General features: G+C 33.2%; 1 protein-coding gene across 4 annotated transcripts; it reads right to left on the reverse strand.

Annotated features, from left to right (window-relative positions):
- Positions 1-6631: 6631 nt before the first annotated feature.
- LOC112727306 (uncharacterized) lies at positions 6632-23013 on the reverse strand. Of its 4 annotated transcripts, none has more exons than XM_072209172.1 (17): positions 21862-23013; positions 20561-21244; positions 20008-20154; positions 19782-19895; positions 19315-19373; positions 19032-19098; positions 18838-18889; positions 18646-18738; positions 18457-18540; positions 17921-18342; positions 14787-14848; positions 13499-13568; positions 12559-12639; positions 12323-12424; positions 11081-11144; positions 7546-7630; positions 6632-7071 (listed from the first exon to the last, which is right to left on the reverse strand). In XM_072209172.1, exons 1-17 carry the CDS (start codon positions 22009-22011, stop codon positions 6951-6953), a joined length of 2457 nt encoding a protein of 818 aa, XP_072065273.1. In that variant the 5' UTR covers positions 22012-23013; the 3' UTR covers positions 6632-6950. The 4 variants fall into 4 exon arrangements, 2 of the variants coding, with proteins under 2 accessions (XP_072065273.1, XP_025632779.2); XM_025776994.3 differs by having other exon boundaries at positions 11081-11205; XR_011868469.1 differs by lacking the exon at positions 6632-7071 and having other exon boundaries at positions 7606-7630; positions 11081-11221.
- Positions 23014-25001: the final 1988 nt, after the last annotated feature.

A 25001-nucleotide genomic window follows, 5' to 3' on the forward strand; every position in this document is an offset into this window, starting at 1 on the left:
GGACTTGTTCGTTGCCCCATCTCGAAGCTTTTCCTTTTCCTCCTTTCTTGGTGGCCAACCTAAAGGGAGAGAAAAAGAAAGAAATTAAGCCTATAACAAAGATATCAAAGTAAAGAGAACATAGGCGAGGGCTAATGCCAAATAAGGGTAAGGTTCTCACTACATGGTAGCTACAACATGTGAGTGAAAAAATATTGTAAGCTAATGGCATATCAATTAATACTTGATGCAAGAGTAAAGTTAAAGCATGAAGAGTATAGTGAGCATCAAGTTCAAATAAGAAAAAGTGGGTTATGAAAGACATGTAAGCTCACATCAATGCACAAAGGATACAAGGATCATCAAAGGATAAGCATTAAATTAGAAATTTCATTACCCATCAATATCAAACAAGTCTAGAGGCACCAAGATTAACCAAGAAATTCTCAACAATTGAGGAAGAAAATGCAACACCATTATTGAAAGAAGAGACTTAGAAAAAAATTGAAAACAGGCTATAGAAACAAAATTGAAATGTAAAGAATAGAAAGTATACGAATGCGATAAACAAAACAAAATGGAAGAGGAGAAAAAAACCTCTTTTTTTTTACCGGCGTGGACGCATCATGCACGCTTACGCGCCGATGTGCATTTTGGCCGAAGGGCGCGTACGCGCCAGGTGCGCGCATGCGTGGGTGAGGTTGGGCCAAACGCTTAATGCTAGCCCAGAGCTGGTACAACTCTCGGATCATTGGCCTGGGAACCACTTTAGCGAATCGGCGCGCACGCGGCATGTGCGCGGGCACGCGCATATGCAAAATAAGGACATCGACGCGTAAGTGCGTAGTGCGCGCACGCATACACGCAGTTGTGCAATTGGCCCAGCTATTGCACGAAATTGGCCCAACTCTCTGGAAAAAGTATGGGCCTGAATATGCGTATGGACGCGCATGCGCACAGCGTGCGTACGCGTCCGTGACTCTTTTTTTTTCAAAAATACTATAAACAGCTAAAAATCTCCCTAACACTACCTACAACAAAAGATCAACTAAAATGCAAAATTAACAAAAAATTTCAAGTGCAAACAAACATAACTTGCATTTTAAGCAACTAACAACCAAGATATTAAGACAAAACTACATGAAAAGGAAAACTACCTACAATGGCAACTCAAATCACTTATTAATCAAATCTACAAGAGAATGGAAAGAGTTTACCATGGTGGGGTGTCGCCCACCTAGTACTTTTATTTATTGTCCTTAAGTTGGGCTTATGGGGAGCTCCTCATCAAGGTGGCTTGTGCTTGAATTCATCTTGAAACTCCCACCAATGCTTGGTTCTCCATTGTGCCCCAAGATTTCTCATGGATTGAGCCAAGTCTTGATGGAGTTCTTCACCAGCTTAGGGATCCGAAGGTTGATCTTCCTTTTGCGATCCGGGATCCCACACTTTGTTTTCACACCCGTCTTGAAGTTGACTCTCATTATTAGTCCATCCGGGTGGTGAACAAGGTGAATTCTCTATAAAGTGACCAACAATCCTTCTAGACCCATCTAAGTGAGCAATACTCTAACCTTTATATTTCATGTTTGATGTATCAACCATAATGAACCTTGATTTGCAACGCCAACCACGAAACATCTTTCTTTTACGCTTCATCCCACAAAGCATCCTAAGTTGACCATCCGTTTCAAGCAAGCCATATTCGAGTGTGATAATAAAGGTAATAGAAATGAATTTTACCTACTCAAATATAGGAGTAGATGGCAACCTAGGCAAAGAAGCTCCTAAGGGTCTTGACAAAGCGTATTCAATTCCCATCCTCCTTTTTTCTAAGGGTCTCCACCTCTTCACAAGGTCTCTTAATTTCAATCCTTTGTTCATCAATTCTATCTAAGGCTTTTTCCTTACTCAAATCATAATTGAGAAAGTGAGAAAAATTTACCTCCACATTGCTTTCCAATTCACCGGGAGAAGGTTCTTCATGCTCAAAGAATTCTTCACCATTAAGACTTGATGCTTGATCTTCCTCACCAACGGGACTCAATTCTTGCTCTATCCCATCCAAGTCTTCATATGAAATATGCCTTGGAAGTTGTGCACTTTCCTCCCTAGCATCAATTTCAATCATCTTGGAGGGGTTTTCTTCAACTCTATGTTCCCATGGAGGCTCCACATCTCCTAAGTCTTCGACCAATTCTTCCTCTTCTTCAACAATTATAGCTTCCTCCAATTGTTCCAATACAAAGCAACTTCCCTCATTCTCCAACAATCTCTCCTTCATGTTATGCTCTTCATTTGATTCTTCACATGTAGCCATGGGAGTTCCTTGAGTATTTAAGTATTGGGATGCCAACTGGTTTACCACCTCATCCAAGGCGGCCGTGAATTGTTCTACATCCCTTTTCATCTCCTCTTGTCCTTGAACAAGAACATCAAGGATATCATCCATTGGAGGTTGGGGTGGATGAAAGGGTTCATCAATTTGGGGGAAGGATTCATAGTAGGAAGGTGGTTCTTCTTGGTAGAGTTGTGGTGGTTCAATATTTTCTATTATTTCCACTTGTTGCACAACACACTCTACGGTTGCTTGAAATTGATCCAATGTTTCTTTGAGATGATTCCTTGAATCTTGTTCCTCTTGGATATCATGAGTAGGATCATATGGCTCTTGGATTGAAGGACATGAATATTCTTTCATGGGAGATTGTGGTGGGAAGTGGTATTCATCTTGTGGTTGAAAATTTGTACACATTGGAGTGGTTCATCTTGGTAATAACATAGAGTGGGTGGCTCTTGAAAATGTTGATGTTGGAATGGTGGTGACTCTATATGTGGTTCATATGGCTCATATGGTTGTTGTAATGGTGGATATGGATAAGGGTCATATGAAGGTGGTTGGTGAAAAGAGGCTTGTGAGTGTGGTAGGTGGCTATGTTGAGGGTATGGCTCATAGGTGTATGGTGGTGGTTCTAGGAAGTCATAAGGGGACTCACCATAACCAATGGATTGGAATGCATCATAGAATGGCTCTTCTTCATAGTGCATAGGTGGAGGTTGTTGCCATGAAGATTGATCATATGCATATGGCTCCTCCCACTTTTGATTATCCCATCCCTGATACACATCTTCATTGTAGCTCCCATTTCCTACAACATAGTTGTAATCACACTCATAGCCAAAGTGAGAATTCATAGTGAAAAGAGAAAATAAAATTCAAAAGCTAATAGAAAAATAATGAAACAAAGTCCTAAACTAGCAAAGACTAGCAAACAATCCAAAAATCAAGCTATTCATAATATTCACATATGTACAATAAACAATAACACAACACCATTGCAACTCCCCGGCAATGGCGCCATTTTGATTATTGGAATTTTGACGGTTTAGAAATTCACAAATGAAGTCTCGTTGCAAGTATAGTCTCTATACCAACAATAATCCTTTCATACAAAAATTTGTTTGTCACTAGTACAAACCCCTAAATTTATAAACCGAAGTATCAAATCTCGGGTCGTTCTCCCTAGGAATTGTAAGAAAGTGTCCTTGTTATTAGTTATGGAGTATGTTTGGGGTTTTGAGGTTTTAGACAAGGAATATAAATGGCAAAGAAAATAAACTAACAACTATAAAAGCTCTTGGCAAGACATGAGAACTAGAAGTCCTATCCTAGTCATCCTCCTCAATTGTGACCACAATTATCTATTGCTACCACTTAGTTAACCTCTAACCATGGAGGAAAGTCAAGTGGATGAATTAACTTGATTCCACAAGTCCTAGCCAACTCCCAAAGGAAAGACTAGCTTTAGTGGTATCCAAATCAATTAGCAACTTCTAATTATCAATCAACAAAGGAATTAGATAACTCAAGCGTCACTAATTACTCCACCTAAGCCAAGAGGAACAAAATCTACACTAAAATCCAACCAAGCATTTCATCAAACACTTGGAAGGCATAAGAGGAAAGCAAAGTAAATTGATAACAACAATGAAATCTAACAACTACTTATTACAAGGAATTAATAACAACAATCAAAAGAAACACAATTATTATGAATTACCTCAAATTGAATTGGAAGAAAATAGAAGGAACAAGAGTAGATCTACAATAAAGCATAGAAACAACATAAAGGAAATTACAACAAAAGAATAGAGGAATCATAAATGCAACAACAAAGAATTGAGAAGAAGAAGAAGAAGTAGAGAGCATGAATCAAAACCTAGATCTACGAACTAAACCTAATCCTAATTCTAATCCTAGAGAGAAGTGAGAGCTTCTCTCTCTAAAACTAACTTTCCCTCCAAAACTAACTAAACTAAACTAATGATCAAAAGTATGAAAAGTATGAAAAGTTCCTCATTCCCTTCAATCCTTGGTCTTTTAAAGCACTTCTGGCGCCAAAGTTGGTTGCAACTAGGCCCCACAGCTCCTCAAAATCGCTGGGCATGTTTTTTATTAAAAAATCATGTGCGACCATCGACGCGTGCGCGTCCCTGAGGTTTTTCGCGATCCACGCGTGCGCGTCTAGTGCGCGTGCGCGTGGATGAAGATTTCCAAATCTTTGGCTTTTTCATGTGTTCTTTACTTTGTATGCTTTTCTCTTCACTCCTTTGATCCATTCCTAGCCTTTTCAACCTGAAATCACTTAACAAACAAATCAAGACATCTAGTGGAATCAAAGGTGAATTGAATTTAGCTAATTAAGGTCCTAGAAAGCATATTTACACTTAAGCACAAATTGGGAAACAATCATGAAACCATGCTATTTCATTGAATAAATGTGGGCAAAAGGTCATAGAATCCCCTAAATTAAGCACAAGATAAACCCTACAAATGTGGTTTATCAGTATCTACCCAAGTTAAAAGGGAAGGAGGGACTTTTGTTGACATGTCGTGAATAATAGATTGAGACATAAAGCTATACCTACAAATGCAACAAAAAGAAGTCATCACTAAAGAGCCCAGACACCAATCAAAAGAAGTCGAGTAAAGAGAAACAAAACACACCACGCGATTTCAAAAGATCTTTTCAAAACAGAAAGAACAGAAATGGCGCCACTCCTACACTATTAGCAGCGACACCATTGGGAGGCAACAAGATTATGTTCTACAGCAATAAAATGGCAACAAGTTCCTTGAAATTTCAGAAACACAACCAAACGTTCGTAATAGAAATATCAGACGACAAAAACAGCTTCGAAAAGGAGTTTTAGTATACAAAGTAGCAGAAGTTAACAACTTTTCCCAAAAAAGTTTCAAGATACAAACAAAACCAACAATGTAAGAATCTTCGCTACTACTCAAAATGTCACCCAAATACAAGAAACAGATTCAAAAAGCTCAGAACAGTTATGCAACAAAGACGTCAAGAGTACCAACCTTGATGAGATTCGAAGAATCGAGGGGCATGCCAAATAGCAAGAAACACGAATGTTCCTCTTCGTACAGCAAAACAAGACCTTCAAAGGGTCCAAGATGGAGAAATCTTGGAACTGAAAATGGTTAGGAAGCAAGAAACAGAAGAAGAACTTGAAGGCATTTTTTGTGATGAAGAAGGCAATCGAACGTTTTCAGAAATTAAAAAAAGATGAGAAGAAGAGCGCGAAACACTTTATAAGAGAAAAGGGGAAAAACAGTCATTTCATACCTCCTCTTTAAAGTCGTGCGCGGATTCCCAGAGAACTGCCGCATAACATTCGCCCTCATTTAAAGAGAAAATGTTTAAAAATTTCAAAACACGTCGGGTACCCAACCTCTTGAAGGTGGTGTACCCGACATCGAAACTAAAGCCATAAAATGCTTGAATGCAACCTTGGGGCAAATCCGGACTCAAACAGGGGCACTGTTCATACCCTGACCCAAAACATAAAGCTAGACCCAATAAAGATGAAAGGCCCACCCAAACGGGGGTGACCTCTACTCATACTCGACCTCTTTAAAGAGGTCGGACACAATGAAAGAGATCGGCTCGTACTTATCAAAATAAGTAATTATTTTTCCGAATCTCTCCTACTATCTCTATTCCCACTAAAAGATCGATCTTAACAAACTCCCAAGATAAAGGTAATGGTTATTCATCAATAAAGGTAGAACTACTCTAATAAAGGTGGTTAACAACTCTATTATAAATACACTGACACTCCTCAGGTATATTCACGTTCTATTCTACTAAAACCCTATTTAAAACCCTTACTAACTTAAGCATCGGAGTCTCTTGCAAGTACCATCCCCACCTTCTCGCGAGGAACATGGACGGCAGCACCTCGGCACTAAACAAGTCGGACGCTACCTCAGAAGGGTTTTGGACCTTATGTCCAGACTCACATCAACATTTCAGGTAACTTTCAAAATAATTATATATATTTTTATATTTAAGATTAACAGTTAAAATTATTAAAACAATAGTGTCTAGGAATATTTAAAACTCTACCTAAATTATAATTGGAAATTTGAATTAAGTTAAGTTAGGAGAGGTGGTTTGGAAATTTTAAATAATTTTTAAAATTTAGATAATTTTATCAACTGAGACTCATCTTTTTATAGATATAACGTCAATTTTATTATTTTGTGGATAGATTTATCCGTGTTTGATTATTTTATGATCACAAATGATTATGTATTCATATTTTCTTCACCCTATCCATATGGAGATTTTCTCTTAATAGTTTTTCAAATTAGTGTACTTCATCCGAATCAAAGAATCCACATTAAGAGTTACAAAATTAAGTTTGTTTTGAATTAAATGATAACATCGTTAAAAAGGAAAAAAAAGATATACCTTTACATTACTATTTTAACTATCCATATCTATAGCATCCCTGACATATATCTCTAGTTTGGTTTAATGGGTAATAAAAAATTCGGAAGGAAAGGCTCGGATTTGAATGGATGATGATACAAGTGGATTCTTCTTTCTTATCTTTCTTTCAGCCAACTATCATAAACCAGAAACTGCCGTAACTAACTACTCCTAGCTCTCAAACATCGCTGCTCTGCATGTACTATGTTTGCTTTTCTTGGTCATTGGATTCAGTCCCCAAAGCGGCATTGGAAGACAAATTTTCACCGGATTCCTCAGCATTAGACTTCCCCTGTTTAATAGGATGTGTAAGGTATAATCAATAAAAACAATTATAAGCTTCTGCTACAACAGAATGTGTGTAAGTTTTTATCAATAAGAAATGCGGAGCTTGTCAATTACTCCACCTGAAAGAATGGAAATTAGCATATATATACTAAAACTAACCATGTTACGTATACACAAAAAATCAACTACCCATATATATTGTATTCATACACAAATACTTGATAGCTTATATGATGGCTCATTTTTTTTATGCAAATAGCATTTTTGATACTCAATTTGCATATTATGGAAAAAACTGAAAATAGACTCTTTAAAAGATTGATACAATAAATAGACATTTTTCTTTACAAGGTAAACAAAAATATAAATGAATACAGGATCAAGTAATTAACTGCATCAGTTTCTAATGCACCCAATGTTCAGATGGCTAATTCTTGCGACGCTGAATTGTAATAACTGTAGAAAACGAAGATTTTACCTTGTTTTTATCAAGCCAACCACGTCCAAAAAGTAGACCAAAACGTGAGTTGCTATCTGTATGTGGACTTTGACGACCACCAACCCTACAAAAGTACCGCCAATGAAATTGATCCAAATGAATGGAGGTAGCAAATCTTGCATCATATGCTAACGCTCTTGGTGTGGTTTGGTAACCATCTTAATGCAGAGAATATTGAAACAATCAAAATGTACAAAATTTATCAATTTGTTAATTCTTAATCACTAAAATATTGGAGATAGTGGATACAACCACAAAATCACTTTTCTATTTTCTCTCTTTTTTAATATCTACATATTTTCTAACAATCTCTCTCGGAAATTTCAAAGTCAGAATTCAGATATAGAAAGGACACCATTGAGAATGAAATATATCAGAATTCAGAACTTGCACTTCCCTAATCCCTTAAAGCAAAATTATGCAATTATGGATCAATATGCTTAATAGATGATTTATGCGTGAAATATGGAGGTCTTAATCTTCAGCATATATAGTCCAAGTGTTTCAAAGGAAAATCATAAAGTGATAAAGGCAATACTACAATTACAATAATAAATATTTTATCCTACTAGATGAGATAGTCAACATAAATCAAACAATACCATTGCATCTTGTCATATACCATTTCTACAGTAAGCCTATTTATGCTTATCAATCTCTCTTGACCACCTCATTCAAAATCTTTCCCTGTGATCTGTCAGTTTCCATAGGACATTTTTGTCCACTAGGAGTATATTTTTCTATTTTCATATATAGAATATATAGTTGCTATAGGGAGTAAAATTAAGCTAGATATCATCCTAAAATCTCAGTAACTTAGTATGAAAACCCGTGTAAATCAGATAAAAATTCTATCCTTGATACTGTACATTTGTCTTTATGTTGTATGAAAGAAATAGCAAGGGACATCTTGTCTTTCAAATCAGACTTTAACATGGTAATAGAGCTTGGGTTCTAGAGTAGTCTTAGTTCATCTTGGATTTTTTTATCTCTAGTTTTGGGTAGTAATTTTATTTTTGTTTAGCTATTCTGTTGGTCTCTATAATTTCACCAAATCTGCAATTATGTCGCTATAATTTTTTTTTCTTTCAATTAAGTTCTTACATTACTTTTAATTTTATAATTGGGTCTTCCTAATATAAAAAATATTAGAGTTAACTAAATATTTTTCCGCAAATTAAAAGTATCCACAATTAAGAACTTAATTAGATCTTTGAACACAAATTTTTGAAAAAATATTCCGTTAATTTTAACGTGTTTGACATGAAAAAAATCTAATTACCAAATTAAAAATAGTGTAGGGACCTAATTGCAAAGAAAGGAAGTATAAGGATCTAGTTGTAAATTTGGTCAAACTATAGGGACCAACAGAATAATTAAATCTTTTTTTTCTTTGGTCATTGGTACCTTCAGATGTTTCTTTCTTTTACTTGGTTTGGTTTCTTCATTTAGTATTTTTCTTTAACATGGTTGGTTTGGGAAATAACGATTCTGATTTTTGTGCCAAATTCATTAGGAAAAACTATATACCATCGGAATTTCAATTCCAATTGTTTTTTATTGGAAAGAAATAATCTAGTTTTTTATCCACAAGCAGCTAAAGATGGAAGTTGGCAAAGAGCATGCAAGAGGACTTATAGCTCTTCAAGAGAAGACATTGTTCCATGTTTAGTTCACGTCGAACCTATCAGCTGTAAATGGGTTTACTCAGTTAAACTTTAATTTGACAGTTCTTTGGATCATTATATGGCTCAGTTTCTGTCTTGGGACACCAAGAAGAGTATGACATTAAGTATGAGGGAACATTTGCTCCTATAGCTAAAGTGGTTACTATTCATACAATTCTCACAATTGCTACCAAACAAGGATGGTCACTTAAACACTTTGATTTAAAAGAAGCCTTTCTCCATGGTATCTCAAAGAGGAAATTTACATGGAACCTCCCACCGGTTTAATTTCCTCTTCTATTATTGAGGCTTGTAAGTTGAATCATTCGTTATATGTTATAAGCCAATTAACTTTGCCCAATTTAGATATGTGTAGAGCAAATATGACTTTTGTTTCTTTGAAAACCACTATTAGCCTTGTTCTTTATTTTGGTATACATTGATGATATTGTTGTCCTATGAACTCACTCTATTGATTAGTTAGCTACAACAACACCTTCATGATTCTTTTCAAATGAAGGATCTTGGTAACCTTTCTTACTTCGTAGGATTGGAAGTACACACATGATTTGATTATCTTAGCTGGTCTTCAAGGATCTTCACCTATTGTAACTCCTCTTCAAGTGAACATCAAGTATCATTATGATGAGGGCGAGCAACTTTCAGATCCTTGGGTATATCGACAATTGGCAGCTAGCAATTAAAGGGTTGATATCTCATTTCTTGCACAACAAATTAGTCAATTTATGACTCCCTAAGATACCTCTGCATAGCTGCTGTTTGTCGAATTATTAGATATCTGAAGGGCATTACTTGTCGTGGTTTATATGCTGTTTTTCCCATGAACCTAATTACTTATAATAATGCAGATTGGGCAAGTTGTCCTAATACCCATAAATTTGTCATTGGTTGGTGCATGTTCCGTGGAGATTTTTTGATATCATGGAAAAGTAAAAAAGCAAGACCGTGTCTTTAAGTAGGTCTACTAAGAATATCGTGCTATGTCTGCTGCATCATCGAAAACAACTTAACTTCAAGGAATATTAGCGAAGTTTGGGTTCCCTCGGTCTAGTTTTACTTCTCTTTACGTAGATAGCACAAGTGTGCTAAACGCATGAAAGTAGAGAACTTTGATACTATCTTGCTGATCGAATGCTCTGCTGGTCTTCTTCTGCATGTCTAAACCGGCCACCTAAGAAATATATAGGTTTCTAGATAGGTTCATAAACCACCTCCAATAGTAATGTAAAAATCATACACTTAGAGATTAGCCTTAGTGTAATCTTATACTAATAGAAAATTCTTCTACTAACCACCTTGTGTTCTCACAAGATTTGTGGATCCCACCTTACATGTCTTTAATTACATCATGTTATCCTTAGTCCCTTCTTCTACAAGACCTTCTAAAGGACTTCCCATGGTACCATATCAATGGCCATATATAAAATTTCTTTTTATTGCTCTGACATCTCTCTATCACTCTCTTTAACAAGTGTATAGTCTCCAAGATGGATTTACCTATCATAAAGACAAATTAATTCTCCAAAACCTAGATCTCTTTTCTCAATCTCTATTCTATTTCTATCATCCTCTGTCATAACTTTATGGTATGACTCCTTGTCTTAATCTCTATGTGGTTTCTACAATTTTGCAAATCTCCATTGTTTATGAAGGTAAGGATTAAGGAACTATTTTAACATTAATTTGGCATTTCCAAGTGATAAAGACAATAACTAAAATAATTTGTAACAAATAGTAATAAAAAAATTTGAACTTAAAAGAAAAAATGTTGCATACAAATTGTAAAGTACTATAACAAATATTCTAAAATATGAAATATTTTGTACCTTGGTGAAGAAAGTGCTTTGTTTTGGCCAGATTCATATTGAAGGGTAGCCTCCAACATACTTTCTGCAACAATCACCCGTTTTTGCAACTCAGCAATTGATATCATGGCTTTCTCATACTTTTCCTGCACATTTATTATACTGGAAATAGATATATATAATGTCTTACAATATCCTTAATAGTTAATATAGTGTTTTCACTTCTACTAATATGGAAAATAGACTCATCCATCTTAGAAATTAGATAGCTCTTCAATACCATAAACATGCTGTAGATATTTGATTTTTTTTTAAAAAATGGACAATTTTTATTCCAAAATTTGTGGAAGCCATTGAAATTATCCACATCACATTGTAAACCAAATAAAACCAATAGCAAAATATATTAGAACTATCGGCACATTATCTATATTAGTTATCTCATCATTCTTTTTAAAATATATTATAACATGCAAAAACGTCAACAATGATAGTTCTAATAGGAGTACACACAAACCTTATAAATGAATATAGAAACCAATGTATTCATCAACAATCTTTAGGCACCAAAGAGGGAGAAAGAGGTGTGCTTAATTTGTAGTATAACTGAAAACTTTAGTGTGATTATCTTATCTGCTAGCCTTTTAACTTTATTTAAGAATTTCGTGTTAGAGAGGGGAGCCAAAAACATGCTGCAGATAACACCTTCCTAGAGATGTGCATATCAGAATATAAGATTCCCCTATTTGGTGCATCACTTTAAATAAACTATTCCAGAGTTGAGTTATTCTAAGGAATGAAATCCCATCATTCTTAATCCCATATGAGAAAAGGGATTGTAAGATTATCTTCCTTGAAATTTTTTTTCTTAAAATTTAACTAACTATTATATCCCATTGCCATGGGATTGTTTTCCTTAAAACTAATATTGCTATTATAGCCCTGCCAATATAATTCAAATTTTCAACTAAGTGCTAACGTTTCCTTTCACTCCTCACTCAACCATTCAAACCTTCTCTTTGCATAGTGCTGCACTTTCAAGCAAGTCGTCTTTGGATTGAACAGTACATCTTGACAAAAAATTTAAAGGCAAAAATGGGTCTACAAGTCTGTGGTTCTCTATATTATACACTACACATAACTCATGTTTAATGGATGTGTGACTTGTCTACTGCTTAGAAATTCCAACATTTTACTGCCCCAATCTATAAAGTATGATGTAACAAATTACAAGAATCACAGTGATAACAACAAACGGGTTACCTGAAGGATATGAACTTCTAATTTTTGAGCTGCAAGTTCTTGTTCTGCTCTTTTACGAGCATCTTCAGTATCTTTCTGATCATGCTCTAGCTTCACTAAGACCTATGGCACGAAAAAGATTTCAATGTTTTATATACAAATTACAAATAAATTGTTCTTTGTTTCGTTTTACTTATTTATTTTAACATATAAGCTTACAAAAATAAAAATTGGAGAAAGCAGGTGCGCAAGAAAACCTGCATCATGGCAACTTCCTGTTCTTTCTTATCTGCAAGGACTTGTTGTAACTCGGCTACTTCCTGCTCCAATTCCTCAATCTAAATGATGACAAGAAATATTATAAGCATCACAAATTAAATGACTAAAAAAGGTTTTGAACTTGCTTTTCTAGTGCTTATGTCTTATATTGCATAAACAAAACTTTTCTGCTGTTTGAAACATGAAATGATATTCACATTAAGCTTATTTAGTTCTTTCACAATATTTTTGTTTCCGCTTTCTTTGTGAGAAAGTGACAAAAGTACACATGAAAGAACTATAATTCCTCTCATATATCTCAAGAGTTCTAAAATTCTTCCAATACACTTGAAAGAGTTGCTTTGTTGGACACATTCACCCAAAAATGGGAATCTTTCTCAAACAAAATTATCTTTCATGCACGATTTTAGATTTTTGCTCTTTCATGGGTAATTTTACTACATGATTTTTGGTAGGTAATTTTTAAAACTTTACTTCTTTGTCTTATCAATGTTTCAGGGATTTTCGTAGTATAAAGCTTAACTGAAAAAATTATGTAGTAAAATCTAGTCTTTGTTACAAAATGTTTATACCATCTCCCTATACTCTAAACTAAAGTACAAATTGGAAGGAAGTGAATTCAAAGGACAACACCAGACCAACAACACACATATCCTATTCTACTAGGTGGGCTCAATTAATGGAATATAATGGTGTCTCCAAAATTTCTCTTCATTCTTCATTTATCCTTTTCAAACAGATTCATGTTATCTTCCAATGGAACCACTTTCCACACAAGGAAAAATAGAAAAATTAAGTTAATGAGAAAACAAATTTCCATTCTCATTAACATAGTAATTGCAAGTATGTCAAGGTATTTAAATAAAAATTGAAAAAAATATAATATAGTAAGTTCAATCATCCAAATATTGGATTTACCCTTGCACTCAATTGCAGTCGATTATCCTGCTTTACCATATCCATTAAAGCTGTTTCAAGCTCCTCAGCTCTGTTCAAAGATGAAATCCCATGTACGGATAAAAATTATTTTCATAGGAATCATAAAAGAAAGTATTTTTTCTTGTTGCATATTCATGCAAATGAAAAATTATAAGTGTATAAATCTTTTACACTATTAATGCATCAAAAGTAAACTAATCATAATATCTAACAATAATTGAACGGATGCATATTAATCTCCTCAACTATAAGTTATGTGCACATTATCTACAAACTTTTAAGAAAGTGCAAATCAACTTGAAATTAAACTTTCTTGAAGTACACTTTAATCGTTTCATTAAATTTACGGTTTTGCGAAGAAGTGGCCTATCCTTCGGGAACTTGGGAAGAATACAAAAGAGGAAGCCTTTTCTTTTTTTAAATGGAAAAGTAACGTTTTGCTTTTTAATATAATTGGAAACTTCAAAATCTTATCCTTTTCTACAAAATCCTTTCACTTTGTATTTTTAACAAGTGCCCTTAGTAAAACCCTTAAATTTATGCAATAAGCATGTAACCGCTTATACTTTAGCCATTTTAGTCCCATAAATCAAATCACAAGATGTATTATGATGCCTTAAAGTTTCTTAAACTTGTTTGACTTATGTTTTAACAATGGAATAAGACAATAAGTGTCAATTAACACAAGTAGAAAATGCTAGGAGCCAATTCATATATTTTCAGTTATAGAGATGAAGTTCAATTTTCCCATAATTGAATCACGTTTTCATATTAATAAAGAAACATGGAAGTAAAACGGAATAGAAATTGAAAATCAAAAGTGCCAAAATAGAACACAATATACAACCCTATCAAATGATTTAATATACTAATACAAGCCATATAACCTAGATAGAATATAAAGTTAGTATGCAAACGAAATAAATAATTCATGCTGTTCAATGACATTTCACAGAGAAGGTTTTAGGAATATGCATTTATTGTTCCTTAAGAAACATTTCCAGAACCATCAATGGACAATATTTGAACATGACCACTAAAAGCTCTAGAATGACTTTCTTGGGCAAATCACTAAAGTGCATTGGAAATCAGCATTATCAATATTCCAGTGGTAGTAATTGCATTGAACTGATAAATTTCCTTCCCTAATGAAATTTATCTTATAATTATATTCTAGAAACATATTCTAAGCCTTACTTTATACGTAACATGCTTTATGTCATAATAAAAAACTTTCAATAAAAGCAAGAAGAAGACGGAGAAGAACCTCAGTATTGCATTTCTTTTCTCCTCCAGCAATCGGCATAACTCAACCTTCAACCAAACCACCTGCACAGTAGCTGTTAATGATTGAAATTTAAAAGGTGTTGTAAACCTTATATAGTTTTATCACCAATTAGTAATATTCTCATATTTTCTATGAAGTTTTGCTAATACAAAAACAAATTTGTACCAAACATCTAATCCCTTTAATTGTCAAGTACAAGGATAGAAGTTTTAATAAATACCATGTAGCTAGTAGATAGATCTTAGATGCATTTTTTATTGCTAATGAATAGAAGAATATCTTATTTTAAAATAGAGTTTGAGAAACCCCATACAAGAAGGTCAACTAAGATTTTTTGGACAGGATGTTAAAGTAAAAAAAAAAGGATTTGGCTTTAAATGGGGGAATTGGATTTCATGTTGCCTTGTTGTAAATACTTTCTTAGTTGTTGTTAATGGTGAGCCAAATACATGGTTCCATGGTGAGAGGGGCTTAAGGCAAGGTAAATTTCTATCCCCCTTCTGATTCAATTTATTGATGGATATGCTTAGTGGATATGAAGCAATTATGGTTTCTCATTTGCAGTTTGCTGATTGTACCAATCTGATTTTGAAAAATGATAAGGATATATCTTATAAAATTCTCTCTCTATCTTTCATATTTTTGAGCTAGGCTTCGATTTGAGGATCAATATGTCTAAGAGTGGTTTAGCAAGGATTAATATTGACCTAACAAAAAACTCTCGAACATAATATTTTGGCCAGATGTCCAATTCTAGAATGGATTCTTGTTTATATGGGAATCCCTTTGGGTGACAACCTTACCTGAACCTCTTTTTGGGATTCTATTGTGAAAATTATTTGAGTCTCTCGAGGTATGGAAAGGGATTTATTTTTCTCTTGAAGGTAGGATTACCCTAATTCAATGTTGCTTGATCCAACATACTTTATTTTTATTTATGTTTCGCATACTAAGGGAGTAGTCAATACTAATGAGGAGATTACGAGGGATTTCCTTGGGTTCGGTGCTTTAGAATGTTCAATTATTTGGTGAGTTGGGAGATCTGTTGTCAATCAAACAAGCAAGGAGGATTAGTTCTTGATAAAATCTTGTGTCAAAAACATTAGCTTGGAAACAAAATAACTAGCGATTCCCTTTAGAGCCCTCATTCCTGTTTGCATAGGCTATTTGAAGTATGGCATGAACAAAAATGGATGTGACATAATCATGCTTACATATACTGCTCACTTTAGCATCGTAAAGTTATTTCCAAAAGTTATGCTACCTTCAATTGTTTGCTTTCTTTGAAAATAGATGGTTCTCATTTTCTATTTTGGAAAGAATATTGTGTAGGCAATGCTCCTTTTAATCTAGTTTTTCCTCATCTTTATTGCCTAACCTCTTTACATAAATTTCCTATCATAGATTTTTATTCTATTGAGAGCTCTTCCAGTTCTTGGAACTTCCACTTCTTTACGAACCTTAGTGATAAAGAGTCCACTAAGGCAGCTTAATACATCTGATTAGTATATATACTTGCAATCTCATCTTTATTTTGTATCATAATCCTTGAACAATGCAACTTTCCTCCTTGATAATGGAATCACATAAGCCCAGTTCAGAAATATTCTCAAATCTATTTCCCCGCTGCTATATGGATAATTCCTTAATGTCTAGGGGCTTTCCTGGCTTTCCCTCTTAGACTTGTTGAGAGATTCGGAAGTCGTTATTTACTTATGTTATGGTTTTCTCTGTATTCTCTTATTTCAGGAAGATTTCTTTTTTGGCATTATATATATATTAATGAGTTCATTTTTAATAAAAAAAAGTTTTAATAAAAGAGTTTTTAAGTTTGTTATATTTTATTATAAATACTTTTATATTTTAAGTTCTTTAAAAGTTTGGATGTTGTTGTAAACATTGAATTTAAAATATTGCATACAAGTAGTTTTCTTCTTTAATAGTTTTTAGCATGTCAGGCTTAGTACTCGAAAAATAGTCTATGAGAGGAAGTGTGCTAGTTAGCTACATTGTAGATTTGACCTATTAAAGATGAAGTCTGACCTAACACTGTATGTTTCCACCTTTTACCTTAGGAGGAAGGGAGAGGACAAATTTAAAAATAAAACTAATTATAGGATGAAATAAAATAATCTTATATAATAAACTAAACATAAATTATTCTAGGATCTTTGAGATACTCTATATAATCTTATAAGGTGTTATAGAGATGCTAATAAAAGCACACTTTATCTTAAACATGTTGGTTTTTAGATAATTTTCAATCCATATTTTTATTTTTTATGTAATCTTGAAAATTCATTCTTTGATCGAGTAAATGATCAAATTAGTCATGAAAGATCACTTGTTTTTTAGTCCTTGAAATTTTTTTTAATCAAATTTGTCCTTTAAAGATTTTAAATTAGTCATGTTAATTCTTCTGTTACTTTCTTTATTATGGTGTTAAAATTTATTAATGTAGCACGTTAAGTGCACAACACACTCCTAGGAGTTTCAATTGACTATTAACATAATAAATTTATAAAAGTATATCAAATCAAAACCTAATTGAGGGAAGAACTTGAGGTATTAGACTTCTTCAATGTGGGGTTAATTTGATCTAATTTCATAAATTAATCATGTTAATAGTCAATTATGACTACTAGCTAGGTGTGTGTTGTAATGTTATTTAACGTACCACATCAACAAACTTTGACACCATTAGCAATGAAACTGAGGGAATGACTAATATGACTAATTTAAAATATTTAAAGGACGAATTTGATTAAAAAAGTTTTTGGTAACCAATTTGGAGAATGAGTGATTTTCCAATGACTTATTTGACCATTACTCTTCTTTGATCATTTCAAAATTTGGGAGAGAAAAAAAAAAGTGAATATTTATTTCCTGAATTAAATAAATTTAAAATCACCTTCTGTAAGCACTATTATTCAATCAAGTCACTCTCACTACTGAACTTTTTCTCAACATCTCTAAACTTGTGGGATATTTTAGAAACAACAAAGTTAATGGTCATGTTCCGTTGTAAATAAATTTCAATCTACTACACAAACATAGCCATTTTACAAGGGAACAGAGCAAAGATGTATATCTTATGGGATGCAGAAGATTACCTGTTCCTGGAGATCCGGTAGAGAATCCACTTCAGAATCAACATTAAGACTGTGAAGTAGTTCATCCAAATCAGAGGAATGAGACTCTATCCGTGGTATTTCCTCATTAGCGGCCATATCATCTCCTTTATTGACCTTTTTTTCTTCTACTAACGGTTCTTGGTCATGCTTGAAACTATACAGTTTAGAAGCAATCCCTTTGGAATCCTTCCAAAGTCTTCCTTTCCTTGCCCTTTCTTCTACTACTTCTAAGACAGATGGTCTATGCTTTTCTCTTAGTTCATGTAATTTTTCCTCTGTCACAGCTAGAAAACCCATGCAAGCTGTTAAGACAAGTTGACTGCTGTCAAATGTTGAACCAGCAAGTGATTGCAATAGAGTAATCGCATCACCTGCATCCTTTGTAGTGACTAATGCAGGACCTACAATGATACATACAAATTTTGTTATAACCTTGGAGTGTGCACAGAAAATGTTTACCAATAAATCAACCATATTGCACACATCAGACAACAGCACAAGATAACATTCAATACCATATAGTTCCATAAGGGCCAGTGCAGTTCGAAATAGCATAACACGGTTCCCTTCAAATAGAAGCACATCCCAAACTCGAAGTACTACAAACATAGAAATGAATCATAAAAGGAAACATATTAAAGTCAATGCCATGGTATCAAAAGACCATCACCCAAAACAAAAGATAAAATCCATGTAAATTTCACCGCTTTCCCAAGGAATCATGTTCACAAATATTGATAGGAACCAAGGTCCAGATATCCATGTCACTTGCACTCCCAAGTATTCCAGATGATTAACTGCACCCAAAGCATTGAAAGAATGAACAAAGATATCCCAATCGACTCATGGAGACAATTAGAAGAAGAATAACAAAGAGAAAATAAATAAACACAAACCCAGTTTGGGAAATCTTTCACGCATTAATTCTTCAAAGACAAGCTGGTCCACCTAACAAGTTTAAAAGTTATCACTATCCAAAGAGGACTACTACAAGTCTCTCAATACTACAATTATCAATCACATGTGCAATCAAGACCCATTGATCAAGATAAAGGCATTTTGTCTACATAGTACAATTTATAAGTCATACCTGAGATTCTATCATTTCCTCTGTATAACAACCTCCAAAATAATCATCAATGATGCCAACAAAAGTCCTGAGATGTCCCAGAGAAAGGAGAGAAAAGAAACAAATTAGTTCATAAACCTAATACAGGCCAAAACTCTTTTGTGCAAAAGTCTCCAAGATAAAATCGTGATTTAAGTATACAATTTTATAAGCAACTATAAAAAGATAGAACCGGTAGAAGTTTACTCCTTGGGACAATGGACAAAGAGGGTGAAATTTGTAACATTAAGTTTTTCTAACCTACCAAAAGGCATTTTCTTCGGGCATAAGAAGCAGCAATAAACCTGCAAAGAAGTTCATTGCCTGCAATGTAAATTCAATATCAAAAACTTTAATGACAATGAACACAACGATGAACATAGTAATGATTATCACTCACAAAGAATAAAACATGACACCCCTTGCAAAAAGAAATTAAAGGAATAAGAAAAGTATTTAAAAAATCCAAGGCAGTATATTACATCTCTTATTTCATAGGATACACATCATCTTTCAATTGGTTTAAATTTTTGGATCTAAACTTGTTATGTTTTTCCACTAAATGTATGTTTAGATTTTACGGAGGTGCTAACAGAACCTTAAAAGATATTGTAGAAGATACAATACATATAGAAATGCATTAATGTATTTTAACTTTTTAGGTTTGTGAAAAATTAATGCAAATAGTCAAATCAATATTTGAAAAGAAAGGCTCTAATTGACGCGAATTACCTGACAATACCCAACAGAGGGGTTATGTCTAGCATATGCTAGCAGTAAACGCCTCAAGGAATTTCTACCATGTTCATCCAAAGCAGGGTGTCCTGGGAAAGTTCTTGTAATGTCCTGAAAATGAAAAGTATGATTTATTCTAAGAAGAGAGCCAACTTCTAATATGAAGCAAAAGAAGCAGCACCTACAAATCAAAATAAAGTCCAAGGCGCATGCAGCTAATGACCTTCTCAATCTGCTTTCTCCACTTCCCAGATGCAGTAGATGTGTCATTTTGCTCATTGCTTTCAGCATTGATAGTTTCTTTTGCTAACAGATCCTCATAATAGCTCTTAACCCGCCTTGTCTTTACACCTACAAAGGCTTGCCAAACCTGTAACAAGAACATTGTGGCAAAGACAAGGCTGTACTATTTTTCCTCCACAAAATTATGAATTCTTGTGAATTTGAATGCGGAAAAGTATAGGTAGACAATGAGAATACTAAACAATGTGAACAATAGATATATCGGATGTTCAATTCAATAGGTATATATTATGTTGATTCTTAGTTGTTTGGTAGTTTTTCCTTTTGATTCGGTTTACTTATGCACAGTTAACTATAGCTGGATGTTCAATTCACTAGGTGTGCGGATGGTTATTCTAATGTTAGGGTTTAGGAGGTAATTTGGAAGTGGAGTATTTTTTTTACTTTATTGGGTTAATTCTAGAACCTATTGTTCATATTGTTCATAAAAGTCATTGTCTACCTAGCAAAACCGAATGAATGCATCAATGTACCTCTCCTCTAAGATCCTTTGGGATGCCTCCTTGAACAAGAAACTCCAGTTCTTTCCATAGAGAGAATTGTTGAAGTGAATCTTCAACCACTAACGCAGCGCTTGACTTATTAACATCCGTTGCAGAAACCCCTCCTCCAAGTTTAGATTTTTCTATATATGGAAGATGGTCATTATTACCATTTCTTATCTCACCTTTCACATCATTTCCCTTTTTGAAACGAGAACTCATCAATTTTTCAATGGCACTAAGAGATGGCCTAATTTCAGCCCAGCGTTGAACTTTACGTGTCTTTCTTTCTTCTGAATAGTGCAAATCCTTTTCTGAACTGTTTTCTATTGATATATCAAAAACAACCTTTCTGCCACTTGAATCACCCCCTTCACAAACCCTTCCTGCACTAGTGCCTTCTTTTATCTCATTAACTCCAGAAGACTTCCTGCCACTTAAGTCACCTCCTTCACTAACACCCCCTACACCAACCTCTTTAGTGCCTTCAGAAATATTCTTACTATTTAAATCATCTTCTTTGCATACCTTATTTGAACTACTCTCTTCTTTTACCTCATTACATTCAACTTCCGATGTTTCTTTGTGTTTGTTCTCAGGAGAACTTGGTTTTGCTGAGTTGGGTGCCTCTCCAAGGAAGCTTCTCCATTTATATGATCTTTCACCTTCCTCCTCCTAACATGTTAATAAATCAAATTAAGGTTGATTGTTAAGTTAAACTTGTCCTACCTATAAGGAAAAACAACTAATAGTTGCAAAGCATAAATAATTTCCTAAGGCTGCAATATTTGAAGTATAAAAAAAGTTAAAATCCAATGCTTTCAGTGGTTATTCAGGGACAAGTTGTTACTTGAAATTATAAGGAGAAATGAAAAAGTTTCATACAAATGCATTTATTTTTTATTATATTGTGCAAGGAACTAGCCAGAAGCTTTTTGCAACTATAAATCTACTCTTTAGCTCTGAGATGCATCATGCATAATTTATCACCCATTAGAAAAACTTTCTAACATGATGTAATAATAATTAATGATGCATGCCATTTTTGTTTTCTCTTGTTCTGTTTGCATCAACTATTAGTACCATAACCATCATTCAGAGAGAACCAAAGGTTTACCTAATCTAAATTTTTATGGATAATAGGGAATCCTGTTTAGTTTTACCAGTGAAAGAATATTGCTCTTTTCCCAAAACAATTGAACAAATACATGTGTAGTAGAATGAAATTGAAATATTAACAAGAATCACCATAATTATAAATTTAAAAAAAAAAAGAAATAATTATCTCATACCTTGTAGATTGAAGAATACTCTCTGTATCTTTGTGCGTATTGAGGCCTCAATGCAAATCCATAAGAATCCCTATAAACATTGACATGAATTATTGTTCCGGGGTATGCATAACCAAATCCATAACAGAACAGAACAAAACTCAAAATCATGCAACAAAAAAGAAGAAGAACAACGGTTACTTTTATAAATAAGATGAATTTAATGCTTGCAACAGACGCCCTCGCATGTTAAGAATTCTTTTTAATTATATATATATATTATAATACGTATGATTATGATATGATAATTTACCTGGAATCAACCTCTAATGAGCGCTTACTCAGTAAGGACAACAACATACTTCAAGAAAATCTGCAATTCTACTGCCCATATCTTTTTACTTTGAATTTGGAACTCACATCACAACACTAACGCTACCATATTTCACATTTCATACTTCAACAATAATCACATCCAATTAAGGGTCAACCACAAACTCTATCTAAAATCTATTCCTTTTTCATTATTATTATTATTATTATTATTATTATTATTATTATTATTATTAGAGTTTAATTTTGATGTAATGTTTTACACCACCCCATGAAGAAAATCGTCTTAATAAAACCGGCTATAATTGCACGTGTAAAACACTGATCGTGCATCATGTTATTAGTAGAGTTACAGATGACCATTTTATTATTATTATTATTATTATAGAGAAATACTAAAATTCCACTTCAGTAATATTAAAAAAAAATTGACATGCAAGCTTTATGATTGAAAATAGACTAGATTCGATTTCAGTTGGTGTGAACAGTAACTGCTATGAAGAAACATTCTAAATTAGATCCAAGAATTTGCAAAATGCTAGGGTTCAATGGCACGTGGATATGGCAATTTAATGGTTGATTATGTATACATGAATTTGTGAGTGAATATTAATCATGATATATTATGATAATGACGACGTGTACTTCTTCGGATGAAAAACTTGGAGGAGGTTGAAACCAAATTTCTCCATGTGCGCAAAGAAAAAGAAGGAGGATTAGTAGGCTTGTGATGAAGAATGATTCGGAGGAGGATCAAAGGGCTGTGCATGTTTTTCTCTATCGTAACCAAGAGAAAAGATGTTTATGTGTATGTGTCAACATCAATTTTAGGCAACTGTGATTTGTGAATGCAGCTCTTCGCATGCTACAGTGGGCGGCTAATCTATTTTATCTATGGAAAAGTAGTGGATACACAAGTTTTAGATTCTCTTTAGGAGAAAGCAAAAAAAAAATTTTTTTTGAATATTGAAAAGTTTTGTTATACTTATTTGATATCATTTTTGGTAAATATTTTTAACTTTTTAAGGAGTTAATTTAAACTTTTGAAAAGATAGAATAATATGAATTTTCTCATTTTTGATAAGTTATTTTATTTTTTTTATTAAAAAAATATTTGACTTTAAAATAAAAAGGATCATTGTGCTATTTTTATTTTTTGTTTTATGAAAAATATTTTCTGTTTTCTCACGGTTATAAGTATTGGTCTTTTATCATTATTTTTCACACGATGTTTCATCTCTTAGAAATACTAACTATCACCACTATTTTCACATAATGTTCCATCTAAATTGATGCATATGTTCCTTCTATGTATTTTTTTTATCATTCTACTACTCTATTTTTATTATTAAATTTATATTTAACATTGTGTAATATAGAATCTCAGTTTTAATTTTATTTTTTCACATATAATTTTGTTTTTATATAACTTGCTATTTTTTGTATAGTTGTCACGACAAGTTCTCGATCCCAATAAATGAACAGAGAGTTCTAATAGGAGTAACAAAAATAAAAAATAACAAAACATACTTGACACATATTTCATATTTTTTTCTATTTTCACCTACCATATCATACATAATAAAACATCAATCATGGCCCAAACTAAGTCATGACTGGCGCTCAAGGAACAAGTCCCTTACCAAACTAAACGACCAAATTTTCAGAAAAATGGACAGAATTTCTTCTATTTCTGGAATCTTTCCAACATTAATATTATCTTTCTATATCAATAATAAACACTCATTTCCAAAGACAACAATAATAACATATTCCAATCATATCCACAACCAAACATGTCTAAAGTCGCATCATATATATTAAGTTGATAATTAAAGTATATAGTTAAATCCATACATTTTATATAACCATGTCATAATTACTATCTAAACAATTCGAGATTTAAAATGACATAATCTAGACAAGCACTCTGCCTGTGACATATAGAACATTGACAAACTCTAAGTTTTTTGCATGAAGGTTCCATTACATATCACATATCCCTTGAAAAGAAGACGGCTCACCGAAATGAATAGGATCTACTGTGGGGCGGGTGAAATGGAACCTGAAATGACACCTATATCTGAAAAACATGAGAATATGATAGGGTGAGTTTTGCATCTCAGTGAGCAAATATTATATCTATAATCCATACGAGACAATACAAACTTTACCTTGAAAGTTATATTTCTTTTCAGAGATGAGAAATTTATATTAATTATGCAAACAAATAGATAAATAGTTAAGCGGATGAAATGAAATGGGAATTCTCATTCTAGAAGTCAAATCTAATCGAATATTACATACTTAGGGAGGCTCCACCTCTAAGGGTAGTCTTTTTCTCTAATGTATCATGTATGGTATAATAGATCCAACGTGTGGCCTATACGTTGGGCTAGCAACACCTCTGCTAGCTGAGGTCTGAGTTAGATGCATCTACCTTAACGTTATAACCGTCGTTAATTACGATTTTTTAGTCAAAGTCTTCCAAATCAATCCAAACCAAATCACTTATAACAAATCTCTAATACTTATAACATATTACTAAATTTCATAATAAAGCAAATATATATAAGAATGCATACTAAAATTTAATTAAAGTTTAATAAAGTCAAGTAAAAAATATGTATGTTTTACAAAATATATAAATATCGTCTCGTGTGTATTTTTATAAAATTATAAGCTTTTCACAAATCAATTTCAAAAATTCAAAAGTCACAATAATCAAATATTTTTAAACTCTAAAAATAATTATTCAATTTAAATGTTGATAATAAAATACTTAAAAATAATTATAGACATAATATCCACTCACAAGTTGGTTCTAA

This window comes from Arachis hypogaea, chromosome 12 (genome assembly GCF_003086295.3).
Source record: "Arachis hypogaea cultivar Tifrunner chromosome 12, arahy.Tifrunner.gnm2.J5K5, whole genome shotgun sequence".
Lineage (NCBI taxonomy): Eukaryota > Viridiplantae > Streptophyta > Magnoliopsida > Fabales > Fabaceae > Arachis > Arachis hypogaea.